Source organism: Lithobates pipiens, unplaced genomic scaffold (assembly GCF_037356315.1).
Source record: "Lithobates pipiens isolate NorthernLeopardFrog02 unplaced genomic scaffold, aLitPip1_a1.2 Scaffold_23, whole genome shotgun sequence".
In the NCBI taxonomy this organism is placed as follows: domain Eukaryota; kingdom Metazoa; phylum Chordata; class Amphibia; order Anura; family Ranidae; genus Lithobates; species Lithobates pipiens.
Window position 1 is genome coordinate 292,729,089 of NW_027507785.1, and position 15,687 is coordinate 292,744,775.

Consider the following 15,687-nt stretch of genomic DNA (forward strand, 5'->3'; position numbering starts at 1 on the left):
TCCTACACCAAAGCTATTGGCTACTAGCATGAACGTAGTCCCATCATAACGAAATAACGTCATCACGTTCTGAATGATCGGATTTTCTGACATCTTTGTCCGACCGTGTGTATACAACAGTTTCGGACAAAATCCTTTGGAAAAAATCCGACAGATTTGGTTGTCAGAATGTCCGACCATGTGTACACAGCATTACCTGTAACATTATGGGATCTATTTATGAGGGCTCTTTCGGACAGGCCACTTAGCCATTTGTTTTTACCACCCCAGGCCAGTGTGAAAGAGCCTATAGGAATCTATTTATAAATGTTTTCACCCAGGGTTCACACAATGTTCACCCAAGATTTAGGCGTTTTATTCCAATTGAATGCAAATACATAAAAGTGTAAATATTGGGTGAATAGACACCTAAGTGTTTCAGGTGTTCTATAAAAAAAAGACTCTCAGGGAAGTGATAAGAGGAAATAAAAACATTAGCCGGGAAATAAAAGGTGCATGAAAAGTTAGACTTTTTTGACACTCCCATGGTTTCTTACTTAGTGAGCTAATATTCGATATTTCCAATTAGGAGCGCAGCCTGCCGTCTTGCAATTAAACTCCTGAATCCAGAATTGGACAAACTGAGCTGGCGCTACAGCAAAGCCACCCGCCTTGACACATTCAACTGTAAGTAACAATGGCAGGCAGTATTTACCGCGTTCTACATACAGGGTGTCCGCAAGAACCAATGAGGGGTCTTGTCTCTTTCTTAATGCAGTAGAAAATTGTCCAAGTTGCAATGGATATGGAACAACTTCTGCCACTATTTTTCACATATGTCATCTATTTAGTTTCATATGAATAGTTACCTTAACATGCTAGTAAAATAAAGCTGGTATATAACTAAATATATGATCATATGCAATGTTATTTTTAAATATAATGCACAGAAAGAGACAGTCACAGCAAGAGAAAAATGTGTTGTGTTGCAGATTGTTGAACACTTTCACCACCAGACCAGAAAAGTTTTGCCTTAACTTCAACATTAGAGAAAAAAATGAAGTAATAGTTACATAGTTAGTCGGGTTCAACCAATAAATTGGTAATAAAAAATTAAATTCAAGTAGAACAAGAGGTAAAAGTTGAACTAACAAGAAGTTCTATTCTGACACATTTTGCACTAGGCCCAGTGCGTTCCCAAAGGCAAAAGTTGTTTTCCATTTTGAATAGGGTAGGGGAGGGGTAAAACCCCTATCATTTTTTTTTACATCTGTGTCCCACTGGGGAGATTTTTGTTCACTTCTTGCCCCACTGCTACAATAAGGAGTTAGAGGAAAACCCTTCAAAGCAAGGGAATCCCCATTTGCCATAGTATCCCCATTGGAATATTTCACCTCTATTCCTTTTCTGATGACAACCCAAAATTTGGGAATTTCTGTCATTTTTTACTCTTGGTGATAATGGTAAACGGGACAAATTGAGATGGTGTATATTGCTAATGGGGGAACAGACCGCAATAAAAACTTGACAATTGTTCTAAACTCTCTCCACCCTGTTCAAAACTATACTTTAAATATCAAAATTAGTAAAACCAATAGTCAATGCTTTTTCATTATTTGGGGATTGCAGGTTTAGGAAAATGGGGTGGGGGGAGCGGAGAACATAGCTTTACTGGACATCTCTGCCAGCTGGCAACTCTAATCATTGTTTCCTGGAACTATGTATTCTTTTTATCTCTACAGATCCTATGATGTCTGGTGCCACCATCAACGCCTTCATCCTCAACAGCCCTCTCACCGCCCTTCCCTCTGCTTTGATTGTTAAAGTTAGAGGTTACATAGCCGGAGCTGCAGCAGATATTATTGAGGTAAAGAGGATGAATAATATTAAATCATTACACCAATTCCTACCTATTTTACTCTTATTATAATTATGAATATTATTTGCAGTTTGGCGTGAGGGCTGAAGGACTTCAGGACATTATGAGAAAACAAAACATTCCTTACAATGAATATTCCCTGAGGAAAAACATTATCAAGATTGTGAAAGCTGTGAGTATTCCAAAACTTTTCACACTCTAAACTGAACTTGCTGGCTCACAGTAGCGGCAGCCATTTTGAAGACTGAGCCTAGAACGTTTCACTGTATTCCCTTCATTTTTACTTCAAGGTTTTCGTTAATGTAGGACAGTGGAAGTGCATGGTTGTCTTTCACATAGGACTGAGGACTTTGCAAACTATAAGCACCATGTTTGTAGACCATAGATGCCACATAATCAGAGAGATTTTGACATCGACTGCATGATTTCGGGATGTGATCTATTCTAATTATTAAAAATGGGCACGTTCTTTGGGGGTAGGGTGGGAGGAACTTGACGTGGCTTTCTCCATCAGCAAGATTAAGATGGTGAGGGCTCACTGGTCCAATACACCAGAACCAGACATAGAGCTTGTTTAGCCTATTGGAATTTTGAATGGCTGCAGAGTTTACCTCTAATGCAAAAAAAAAATGGGCAATAAAAAATACAATTCTCATTTAGAATATTTTACAGGCTCTAGGGAGAAATTACTAATAGGATAAATAAGAAAATACCAGCAATTATTGCTCCAATAAATGTATGGTTTTCCCTAGACAAGAGATGGTAGTCAATTAATCACAACGTTTTTGGTTAGAGGTTAGAGTTAGAGGGACAGTCTTGTGTTTATGGGATACTGAGACCCCCTGAAAGGTTGCGACAGAAAATACTTGCATTGTTCCCATATGAGGACCCTGGTTTCAGCAGCAAAAATGCTGCTCAATGTCTAATGCCCCGTACACACGAGAGGACTTATGTCCGACAGACTTCCAAAGGAGTTCCGCCGGAGTTCCGACGGAGTTCTGACAGACTTTTCGGCCGAACGGACTTGGCCACACACGATCACACTAAACCCCGACGGATTCGAACGTGATGACGTACGACCCGACTCGAATAAGGAAGTTCATAGCCAGTAGCCAATAGCTGCCCTAGCGTCGGTTTTAGTCCGTCGGAGTAGCATACACACGAGCGGAGTTTTCGAAGGGGACCGGGTCCGGCGGAGTTCCGTCGGGAAAATTTGAAGCATGCTTCATTTCTAAAGTCCGTCAGACTTTTGCGAAGCTAAAGTCCGTTGCAGCCCACACACGATCGGATAGTCTGACGGACTCGGTCTGACGGACTTTGGATGTTGAAAAGTCCGCTCGTGTGTACGGGGCATAAGTGTACTCAATGCTGGTGAGATCCTCGATGACCTCTAGGGCCACATGTGCACTCACTGACAAACAGCCTTGGACTAATTATAGATGGAAACCAATCAGTTTTTTTGGCTTATGGGAGGGGGGACGGAATATCTAGAAGGAGACAACGCAAGCAGAAATCTTTCAAACTCCATTTACAAAAAATCCTGAGAAACGTTGAACTCTGGAACCCAATGCTGTGAGACATCTGTGCACCCTGCTAAGCCAATTTACTAAATCCTTTGGTTTTGTTAATATTAGCTCAGTCTTTAAAATAGCCTCCTCTATTACACAGCATATGTCAGGTTCAGGTAAGTTTCAGTTCTGCAGACTTCAATATATAAACATATGACTATGTATTATTTTATTTTTTTTGCAGCTGGCTGGATTTAAATCTCTTCCTTCTTCGGTATCTCTAGTCTCTAGTTTTGTTAGGGTTTTTGGTCAAGAGGTCCAATATGGTGATGCCACCAGAGAAACCATCCAAAATGTCATCCAGGTAAGAACAGCTCATTCAGTAATATGATGGTCAGTGCAGAAAATGATCACCTATAGCATCCAATCAGAAATTTGTTTTTAATGATCTGAACCAAGAAAAGTGAAAACTGATTGGCAGATATGGCTTCTTGCAGTATGATGCATAAGATTGTTATGCCCCATACACACGATGAGATTATCGGACGAATGATCGTCCGTTTTTTATTGCATTCTAATCTCAGATCGAATCTGATGAGTTTACTAAAGTCACGAAAATTCCCGCACGACAGAAAAAAAATTCGGAAGTGATGTCATGTGTTGTAATGCATTTGTATTGCATTTTCGAACGATAGCTGTACTGATTAAACGAAAATCGTACGATTTGGCATCGTACGAAAAAAATTTCCGTGCATGTCCGATAGAATAATATCGGATGTACTGTTCTAATCGGCTCTCGAAAGCTCTGTACTAACGATCCGATTATCGTACGATCGCTTCGAAAGCGGTATTTTCCGTACGATTTTCGGATCGTGTGTACGGGGCATTACTCTTTATGGTTCTCTGATCTTTGCATTGAATATTTTTGCATAGATAATGACTGCACCTGAGTTGTTTTTTTCTTTTATCAGGCTGTGACTGAACCTTCTGCCCAAACCCCCGTAGTAAAGAAAATCATTAATAAGATGATGAATGGACTTGTTGGACAGTGGGTTAGCCCACTCCTGATAACAGAGGCCAGACACATTGAAGCAACCGCCATCGGTCTTCCTCTAGAGATGGCTATACATTCTGCCATTGTAGGCAATGCTGCTGCTAACAGTAAGATTTATTATATTTATTGCTGGAAAAAGTCATGTTGCACATAATCATTGCATTGTTCTCATCAGGCTCAATATAAATGAGTTGGGTTGTAAATGTATCTTAACATAAAATTCTGTCTCTGCAAAACGCTATTACAAACATACCATACAGTTTTTCTAGCATTCCCCCTTAACCTCTTGCCACCTGCATAATGCTTATGTACAGAGGCAAAGATGGTGGGCTTTAATGCCCACACATGAGTACATGGGTGGCCAAGATTTCTGTGCCCTCACTGCAAGCTCCCAGTACAGCGAATGAGCTGTCAAAGACAACCTCTGGTCCCCAGTACTAAACCAGTGAGATTGGTTCTTGATCATGTGATAACTGTGACAGCCAATCACAGTGGTCACGTGACTGGGCAGCCCTTCCTTCCTGCTGGGCATAAAGAAGAGGGACGCTGGGGCTGACTTGGCCTATTTCATATGCATATTCACTGAACAACCTCTGTGGATATTTTAAACCTTTATAAAAAAAAAGCCAGTAGGAACAAATTCTATTCTGACATGTTTTGTGCCAGGCAGAGCGCATTCTAAAAGAATGACAAGCCACTACACCCTTACACAGAAACATTAATTAATCCAATTATCCAATTATTAATCCCATCCATAACCCCTTCTTCATTTAAACATATTCAATTATGAATATATATATATATATATATATATATATATATATATATATATATATATATATATATATATATATATATATATAATATTTTTATAATGAAAGTAGGTATCACAACATTTGTATTAGAACGGGTATTGTGCTACAAACTAAAAAAAATCTAAATAAAGTGGCGAATATAGCAATAAAAAGGATATACCTGTATGTAAAAAAAAAAAATTGCAAGTTATCCAGTTTTGTGCATGGGGTACAATATGTACCGTACATTTATTACTACTATATTTTACTGTCCATCTTACCACCATCTCTGATGGTGTTGGGTTGGGCAAGTCTTTGCACAGCATTTAAAGTTCTGAAAAAAGGAAGAACTAACAGTCTGGAAGAATAATTTTAGCCTCCAAAAATGGGAGTCTCAGCGTCAACCAAGCATGAGGAAAAGCTGACAGAACCAAAGACTGACTACTTTTGTTCTTGAAATTCACTGTAACTTCATAGAATTAGGGGTTTCCTTTAAATGGATATTTTTTTTCTTTATTTTGCGGTGGTTTTGTTTGTAAGTATCTACTATTTTTTCTTCTTCTCCTTTTTTTAAATTTTATTATAAATAATAAATAAATAAAATCTTACATTTTCCAGTTGAAATGAAGGCCAACCCGCCCCTGACAGGCGAGGCAAGTATTGCTCAGCTGCTGCAGTCTTCTGTCCAGATCCATGATATGCTTAGTACCGGGTGAGCATCTCCAAGTCTATAAGTCTATAATACCATAAAATTCTGCCTGTGAAGCTTTGTATATTTACCATCTACAGTAAGCAGCCTATGGGCCCTAAGCAAAAACAGTCGCTTTCAGGCAAAGCTTGTGAAATGCAGCTAAATATATGGAGAGATCAGATTATACACAGTTAATTAGGTAGGAAGAGGGATGCCCTGTGTGAATAAGTCAGGCATACACAGGCAGCCAGCAGCCACGGCTTGCAAACGTAATGTCATGATAGTCCCCTCCACCAGGATAAGATTAAAGTGTTACTAAACCTACAACAGTAAAATCAGTCTGTATATGTACTAAAACATGCTTCATATACTCGCTGTGGAACCTAAGGGGTTAATCCTCCACATTGTGTAAAAAGGCCGCGTGATCCTGTCCTCTCTGATCCTCCCCTTCTTCCACTGTCCCCAAACCATCTCTTGATAAGACAGAGTCTTTGCAGTCACTCTGCACATGCTCAGTTAGGTGTTTATTGCTAGAGAGTTTTTTTTTCCCCTGAGAGGGTGCATGTGATCAGCACAGGGCCAATTAGCACTGTCCAGACAGAGGGTCAGGGGTTCTGCAGCCTGATAGGACAGTCAGAGGAGAATGAAAACTCCTCCTACAAGCTTTAACCAGACACCAATAGGAGTCACACGACTGCGTTATACTGCTGATGAGAAAAAGGTATTTAGCAAAAATAAGTTTATATTTACAAAATTTCCATGTTCTGTGTACTGTGGGAGACCAGATATAGTGAATGCAGAGTCCTACGTTTAGTAACACTTTAGGATTTTTCTTGGAGGACAAAGTGATCAAGCAAGACACAAAACTTTGCCTGATAGCTACTATCTTCCCTCCAACTCCACCAGTAAGCAGCCCTCCCTTCATAAGCTAGGCAAGAACATTTTACCAAGTCGGTTGTATTCATGGTGGGAGCTGGGTGCAAAGATATAGCAATGCAATTGTATGGCGCATGCTTGGCAGATGATACACATTCCCTTTCCTGACTGTCCTGGCCCACCCCTTTCATTCATTGGATTTCAGCTCTTTCAATCATGAATGCTCGTCATCACATGTGGGCTTTACCGAAGTGTGTGTTGGGGGGGGGGGGCTAGGAACACCCACTGATCGAGGCATTCTGATATTTGCATAACCCCCCCCCCCCCACTGCTTTCATCAGGGATGAGGGCTCTTTAAAGGAGTGCTGGGGCGGGATGCTGTGATTGACAGCACCCTGCCGGCCCCTCCCACAACCCATGATCTGCTTGCATTGAATAAGAAAGCACAGGGGCCAAGTGATGACATTATTAGGTCGAGAAAAAAAAGGTATTTAATGAAAGCTCGGAGGGGTAGGGAACCTCGGCTCTCCAGCTGTTTTGAAACTACAAATCCCATCATGCCTCTGCCTCTAGGAGACATGCCTGTGATTGTTATGGTCTTGCAATGCCTCATGGGACTTGTAGTTTACAAACAGCTGGAGAGCCAAGGTTCCTTACAAAATGTCAAGGGGGGGGGGGGGGGGGGGGGATGAACCAGGGAGGGCAATCTGTCCGACTATCTCATACTCACCTATTCTGCCCTCACCTAACAACTGTACTTTTATTTTATCCGCCCCCCCCCCCCCAGTTATTACCTTTTGTATCACTTGACCCTCCCTTTTAGATTGTAAGCTCTAATGAGCAGCACCCTCTGATTCCACTTGTATTGAATTGTATAGTAATTGTACTGCCTGCCCTCATGTTGTAAAGCGCTCCACAAACTCTTGGCACTATATAAATCCTGTATAATAATAATAATTAGTCTTCAACTTTAAAAATGGTTTCTATCCATTGTTTATGGCCCAATATCTGACCATGTGTTCTCTCTTTATCTGCAGTTTTGCAGCTCATACTATCGCATCAATGGGAGTCAACATACCCATACTTCAGTCTGCGGTCGAACTTCATGCAAAGGTCAGGGCAACCGTCCAAGCTAAGCTTAATACCAAGTTTGATGGTAAAGAGCAAAGTTTCAAGATTGAAAGTGAAGTGGGCAAGCAGGAGAAGGACATCATACATGGAAGGTAATGTGTGCACCATGTATTTCATGAGTTTATGTGTGTACTGTCATTATCATACATTTTTCTGCTGATTTCATATGTTATCACATTATAACAGTAACAGGTGGTAGGCTCCATTTACAAAGCTACACAGCAGGACGCATTTCCTCAAAGGAATTCCAGCATCCAGGCTTGTGGTAGCATAGATGAGTCAGCCTCACGCAGGTCCTTCAGTCTCTTAGTTCCTCCAGAAACAGGAAGGCCAGGTTGGGTTCCACAGCAGCAAGGTTTCTGAAGATATCAGTGGAAGCGAAGGGCAGTGTAGCAGTACAGTAAAGGAAGGCACATTTTAGTATTGGCAACTCACTGATATAAATGAATAGGTGTCTTGTGGTAACATGGATGAGTCACCCTCAGACATGTCCGTCAGTCTGACTCATCCGTGTTACCACAAAGCGCTTATTAATCTATATCGGTGAGTTTCCAATACTAAAGCATGTCAAGTGCGAGTAGCAGGTGTGGCAAGTGTGAGTAGAAAATGCCCTGGGAGAACATTGCTGCATCATTGACATCAGTGGGAGGAATAGTGCCCCATTGTTGGTATCAGGCTAAGGAATAGTGCCTCATAATTGACATCCGTGGGAGGAATAGTGCCCTATCACTGGTGTCAGTGGGAGGAACGGTGCCCCATTGTTGGTGTCAATGGGAAGAATAGTGTCCCATTGTTGGTGTAAGTGGGAAGAATAATTCTGCATTGTCAATGGGAGAAAAAGCGCCCCTTTGTTGATGTCAGTGGGAGGAATAGTGCCCCATTGTTAGTGCCAGTTGGTGGAATAGTGCTCCACTGTTGGTGTCAGTGGGGGGAATAGTACCTTGTATCAGTGGCAGGAAAAGTGCCTCAAGGGCCGGATAAAGGCAAATAAAGGGCCACATCTGCCCCTCCGGCCACAGTTTGGAGACCACTGCCTTAGACCTACCACAGGATCTTACTCAGGGTACCCACTGGAGCCTGCCAATAAATGAGAACACTCTGGGAGACTCTTAGCCTGGCCTAACAAGCACGCTCCTAGTAAGCCTTCCATGCCTTGCTTCAGGCCTTATGGCAATAAACCTCCATAGTGGCCTCTCCCAGCACTGTCCAAACAATGAAAGCCTTGTGAGGCTCCATGCACACTAGCATTTTTTTATGCTAAAAAAACACTGGGAAAAATGCTGGATAAAAAACGCTGGATAAAAAACGCTGGTAATAGCTTTTTTTAATAGAGTTTTAGCCGTGCTTTAGGAGTGTGTGTGTTTTATTAGCATTTTTTGCAGTAAAAGGGAAAAAAAGCTCAAAAACGCTATTATTAGCATTAGGAGCGTTTAGCAGAGTTTAAGAGTGTTTCTGTTGGAAAAACTCTGCAAAAATGTTTTTTTTTTCTGCTTCTAGATGCTGAAGCTCAAAAAACACTAATAGCCTAAAGTAGTGTGCATGGACACGTAGGGGTTGATTTACTAAAGGCAAATCCACTTTGCACTACAAGTGTACTGAAAGTGCACTTGTAAGTGCAGTCGCTGTCGATCGCTGTAGATCTGAGTGGAAGCTCTGAAATGAGGTGAAGCTCTGCTGATTTTATTATCCAATCATGTGCAAGCTAAAATGCTGTTTTTTATTTTCCTTCTATGTCCCCCTAGGATCTACAGCGACTGCACTTGCAGTACACTTGTAGTGCAAAGTGGATTTGCCTTTAGTAAATAACCCCCATAGGATAACACCAAGATACACCACACTGGCATGGACAGGTTTGGAACCAGATAGGATAAAACCCAACATCTACTCTAAGGCCGCGTACACACGCGCGGACTGTTCGCCCAACTTTGTCCGTCCAACAGTTTCGGCAAACAGTCCGCTCAAACTTAGCATGGACGGACATGGCCACACACGACGGACGAACAGTTTGCTGAAACCGTGCGCGATGACGTGAACGGCACGTACGACGGGACGAAAAATACGACGTCCTATACACTGCATTATAGCTTTCGGCGTGAAAATCCTTTCTGAGCATGCGCGCAACTTTGTTTGACGAACAAGCCTACACACGAGCGGACTGTTCGCTGAAACAAGGTTTCAGCGGACAGTTTTACGGAATTTCCGAAAAACCTTGTCCGTCCAACTGTCCGCTGAAACTGTCCGCTGAAAGCCCACACACGAGCGGACTGTCCGCCCAAACACTGTTCAGCGGACAAAGTTGGACGAACAGTCCGCCCGTGTGTACGCGGCCTAAGGGCCTCTAGGAGACTACAATGCTAACTACAAGGGGTCCCTGAGCTTACTCTGACAGCTAATTATGGTGACACCTTGTGGCCAAATCAGGCAACTACACTGGACAATCCTACCCTACAAGTTTATCGAGCTGGCACTAGAGCTCAGCGAGTGAAATGCAGAGAGTAGGGGATGATTTAATGTCTGCATGTCCAAGTGTTGTTTTCTGTCTGAAGCCAGCTTAATATACACACACACAAAGAAATTTTACACTGTTATTTACCATGGTATTAACTTTGCCATTTTGCTCCCATACAGTGTACGGGCAGTTGCTATATCCAGAAATATTTTAGAGCTGCAGAATGCCAAAGAATCTCCAATCGTACCTCATGGAGTCCAACCCAAATTCTCGCAGAGAAAGTTCGAGAAGTCCTCTGGAGAAGCTCAATCTTATGTAATTTTGATGTGGAATTTTATTCAAAAGTTTTACCTTGTTTTATTTAGAGTAGGGAAGACTGGATACTACCTGTATCCATGATCACTGAAACAGGAAGCAAGGGGAAAACTCACAAAGGCCTATGGGTTTAAATTTATATAAGATCAGAGTGTACAGCCAGCCTTTTCCAGTATCTTTTGTTGAAGTCTTTGGATTCAACCTAAGTTCTCGGGAAGATTATAAAATGAAAAGGGAAAATCTGATTGCAAGGGGTAACACAGGCAGTTTACCTATCAGACATCTAATCATTTGCTAAGTTTAAATGGATCCATTGGTCAATAGTACTAGACTTCATAGTGCAAAGGGCCAATGTGATCTGCAAAGCTAAAGTATAACTAAAGGCAAAACTTTTGTGGAAAGCGATTAGAACCATTGTCAGTTTTTATTGCTGTCCCCATTAAGGAGATTCAACCTCTCCATTGTCCCGTTTACCATTATCATTGAAAGTGAAAGAAAAGAAAATCCCAAATTTTTGTTTGTCCCCAGAAAAATAATAGGGGGGAATCTTCCAATATGAACACTGGTTCTGGTGACCTGGGGGTCCCCAAGGAATTCCCTTAATTTGCAGGGATTTCTTCTCACTTCCTGTTTGGCTGTGAAGCAGGAAGTGAAGGGAAAGCTCCGCAACAGGACACAAACGGCGCATTAAAAATCTCACAGGGGTTATAGCCCTCTCTTACTCTACCCTAAATGAAAAAAGAAGTGTTTTGCCTATAGTTCTACTTTAAAGTATATGTGAACCCTTACTTTGAAAAACAACAAAATATAGTATATACATAAACATTATAAATACTATTTTTTCTTTTTTTTTTATACGTGATCTGCTCTCAGCTCCATAAAAGGCTTGGAGAGATGGAGGTGGAGACTGCAGGGGGTTGTAGCAGCAGGAGTTAGATAAACAGCAGTACACTAATCTTCCCAGTGAAGAGCTGTGCAGTAGGGCATGTCAGTACAAGCCTTGGCCATTACAGGCAGGCTGTACTCCCAACACAGCCAGAAAACTGACCATGCTGGGATGGCTGTGCTTCTATGCCTAGTGTCATCAGTTTGAAATGGAAAACAGGACTGGCATTATCGTCAGGTATTTCACATGCAATGCAAAGAGAACAGGATACTTTTTAACACAACTACATGGTACAACAAGCATATCATATATGAGTAATATGAAATGTTAGGGTAACATACATTTTAAGTCAGCTGAAATTACTAAAAAAGAACAACAATCTAGATACTACTGGCTATTGCATTTCATCATTTCCTGTTGTATTGTTTAATAAGCCTCTCTCTCTCATTTTATCTTTTTTGCTTCCCAGGAGGCATCTTCTGAACTTGGAGCTAAGAAAAATGCTTATCCTGGAGGAGCCGCGCAACACCCATATACATATGTAAACGTCTTCCAGTCATGCCTTAAAGTTCCCAAACTTCCTTTCCACCTCTGCTTCCATCATAAATCTGTCAATGCTGGCAACCGCAGACACACCTTCCTGTATCAGCTCGTAGGTGAACATGAGGCCAAGATTTCCATGAAACCAGGTAAACCCTCAAAAGTATTACTTTCTGTGATAGGCCAAACACAAGAACAAACAGGGCTAGGTTTGGATTTTTTTTGAAGGGTCACTGAAATTTTCACTAGGCTCCAGTTCGGCAGCACTCCGCAAGAGAGGGACCCCTCTCAGGGGAAAGGGAAGGGACCCAGAGTTGGGTATCCAATATTTCATTCAAAGTCCAATATCTCATTCCAAAAACCAAGGATAATAATAAAAAGCTGGTCCTTTCTCTCCCTCTCCTCTTCTCTATAACAGAATCATTAGGTGAAAAAGAAAAAAAAAAGCACAGCCACATATAAGGATTGGCAAGCTACAATCTGCCCAATTTTTGTTCTTGGGTTTAGCCATGCCTTAATGTTTTTGGTGGAGCTAATGTCTGTCTATACAAAAACTTACAACATCAAATAGTGTAGCGCCGCTGTTATGTAAAATATTAATAAATCACAACATTTTACCTTTTTAAACAGAATTTGCTTAACTAAAACCGATGTACACTTGATGTAACACAAGCACATATAAATAAATCTACACTAATAAAATTGTATCACAATTAGTGAAAAGAAATTCATGGACTTAGGATTCAGTGCATCATCTTCAATATTCAAAACATTCAGCGAGAAATGTGCGAGCAAAATCCTGGTGTTGCAACCAAATTCATATACTGGTGATACACCTCTGGTGCTCAAGATGTGTCCTCACCTTAATACTTGAACCTATAAATGAATATAGGTCAAATAGCGCCTTCCCCAACCTCAGGACAATATAAGAATCACCAAGGACATCTCCAAGCACTTTAGTCTTTTTCTACCCACAGTAGAGTACTTTCTCTTTTAAAATTTGGTAATGATGGACTGGATACTATGGATACTCAAATCCATATGGAGACCACCATAGTGTAGTAATTGAATAAACAGAAGCTCCTCTGATGAAGCCACGTGATGCATGGCGCAATGCGTTGGACCATAGTGTAGTGATTAAAATAACCAGAGAATCCTCTAAAGAAGCCTCATAGTATATGGCGCAACATATTCGAGTGGAACTCGGTGACATAGGAGCAGGAAAGCGTAAGTGAGTAGGGACTATACCTGTCACGAGCTGGAGGTTATTACTTTATGCAATGTTGTGATTATACTATGTGAGTGTGATATATTTTAGGAAAACCTGCAGGCTGTTTTATATGTGTTGGTGTTATATCAAGTACATGTTGGTTTAATTTGAATACATTTTGGTTAAGAAGGTGTAAACTTGTGATTTATAAATATTTTACATATCGCTATTGGATATAAGCTTTTTATATGTGTGGGAACATACTACAAGTGGAAGCAGCAACTGTATATTGGTGTGGTATATAATATTTATGCATTAGTATTTATTATATTACTAATAGCTATACAGCCAACATTACTGTAGCTGATACCACTGCAAACGCTTGCTCTTGGAGGTGCTTCACAAAGCACTTGTGCAGTCCTGTTCTACCACACTGCCCTCATATGGCCCTAATTATGCCTTTGTAAGCTACCTTTCATAGAGAAATGTATTTCTTGACCCTTAAGTGGTTTGAGTTTGAGTATCTAAAATCGTGATTGCTTTAAGACAAAGGTGACAAGGAAGGAGACATTGAGAAAGTGGTACTGGAAATCGCTGCTGGACCCAAAGCTGCCTCTAAGATATTAGCCCTGGTTGATGTGCAGGGGGAAAATGGAGAACACATTGAAGAATCTGCAGCCCTATCAAAGCTGATGACCATCCTTGGCATTGATAAGGTAAGACTACTGGGTTTATTTTGTAAGGTAATTCAATTGTAGGCTGTTATCATGGCCTCATAGCAAGCTTCTCATGTAGATGGCAGAGGGCCCCAAGCCCCCAGCACCGATATCACAAATGAAATTCTCTGTTATTGGACACATTCGGTATAGGGCCTAACCTTCTACTGTAAACTGCCAGTGCTTGTTCTGTAGGCCTGTTTAGCAATGAGAGATGAACAGCATAGCAAACAGAAAAGTGCTGGTTACTTTTTTCTCTAATGCATTGCTTATTTTGTAGGAAAAACTGGGAGCTGTATAAAGAAAGTAACCTTGATGGTAGACACACATTGAGCGCCTTTAAAATTTGACAGCTCTATGATACCGGATATAATTTGCAATACAACTTTTGAGCCCTAGAAAATAGCATATGGGCCCCAGAGTAACAGACATTACAGCCAATATATTGCGACACATTGGGTATTCAGAACAATGCTACACTGAAACCCGAGTACACAGTATAATGCTACATTGAAATTTGGGCATCCCAAACAATACTACCCTGAAATTTATAATTCCACATTGAAACTTGGGGCCCCATGTAGGCAGTTGTAGTTTAACCTCCCTGCAAGGGTGGCGCTGTTAAGTGGTTGCCATGCAGGGAGGGTGAATGACAAAAGGGAAACCAGAATCCTCCGAAGCCTCATTAGGTGTCATCAGGGGAGCAGCTGTATAATTGGATGCTGCTGCTTTGACTGATCTGGTAGCCATCTTTGATGTGGGCAGTGCTTATAAATAGCACTGTCCCCTTCAGGTTGACACACATTCTGTGTAGTAGGTAGGTCAGGAACAGATCCCCTGCTGGTTAGTTACAACTGGATTAGTATAGCCTCAGCTTCCTGTGGAGGACTGTCACTCTAGCTCAAGCAGTAGCCTTTCCTTACTCAGGGGCTGTTACCAGTCTACCATTCAGCTGCCTCCTCTGATGAATGCTGTCAGGCATCTACAGTGGGCATATTTTCACATTGCCTGGTTCCTTGTAAGTGTTTTGATCTGGTGTGACCATGTCTGCAGAGATTGTTGTTCTCTCTCAACATTACCATGTTAATATACATTGCTGCATCGACCAGTCTCCGTGTGAGTACTCTTCCCCTGTGGACAGTGAGCTTGAACCACACCTACACCCCAGATGGCAAGGATAACTTGCCTCAAGATTGTGGCAGTGTTGAATTGTAAGTCTATTAACTTGCTGCATTTTTTCACTGGTTAGTTGTACACTTGCAGAGCACTAGAAGCAAAAGTTCATGTTGATACTTTTCCAATTTATAGCAAATTTGTGTGGCAAGTCTCAAGCAAGAGCAAAGTTGCAGTGGTGAGTCTACAGCAAGAGCTCTGCAAGTCTACAGCATGACAATTCAGCCACAGTGACCCCTGTGGTGGGAGGACTATTGCACAAAATAACTGAACCAGAACTTACAGCAGACTTGCAGAATGTTTGCAAAGAAAGTTGATCTGGAGTCATGCAATGCAGACTTGCTGTAATTGTGCATCAAACTTATGAAGCCTGGCAAGTTTAGCAACAGCTTAGCAAGTCATTTTCAAACTTGCAGCACAAATGCTTGATATCTGGGACCCATATAAATTAAAACTTGAGCTCCAAGAGTAAAGTCACATTGAGAC

General features: G+C 41.4%; 1 protein-coding gene across 1 annotated transcript in view; it reads left to right on the forward strand.

The window, feature by feature from the left end:
* Positions 1 to 15,687, forward strand: part of LOC143926536 (vitellogenin-A2-like) — a 55,531-nt gene that overhangs the window by 14,455 nt on the left and 25,389 nt on the right. The window contains exons 13-22 of the mRNA XM_077450343.1: positions 569 to 666; positions 1,722 to 1,846; positions 1,929 to 2,030; positions 3,611 to 3,730; positions 4,338 to 4,527; positions 5,833 to 5,926; positions 7,819 to 8,004; positions 10,541 to 10,676; positions 12,032 to 12,251; positions 13,859 to 14,028. Of these exons, the coding sequence (XP_077306469.1) occupies positions 569 to 666; positions 1,722 to 1,846; positions 1,929 to 2,030; positions 3,611 to 3,730; positions 4,338 to 4,527; positions 5,833 to 5,926; positions 7,819 to 8,004; positions 10,541 to 10,676; positions 12,032 to 12,251; positions 13,859 to 14,028 (1,441 nt within the window). The remainder of the gene's footprint in view (positions 1 to 568; positions 667 to 1,721; positions 1,847 to 1,928; positions 2,031 to 3,610; positions 3,731 to 4,337; positions 4,528 to 5,832; positions 5,927 to 7,818; positions 8,005 to 10,540; positions 10,677 to 12,031; positions 12,252 to 13,858; positions 14,029 to 15,687) is intronic.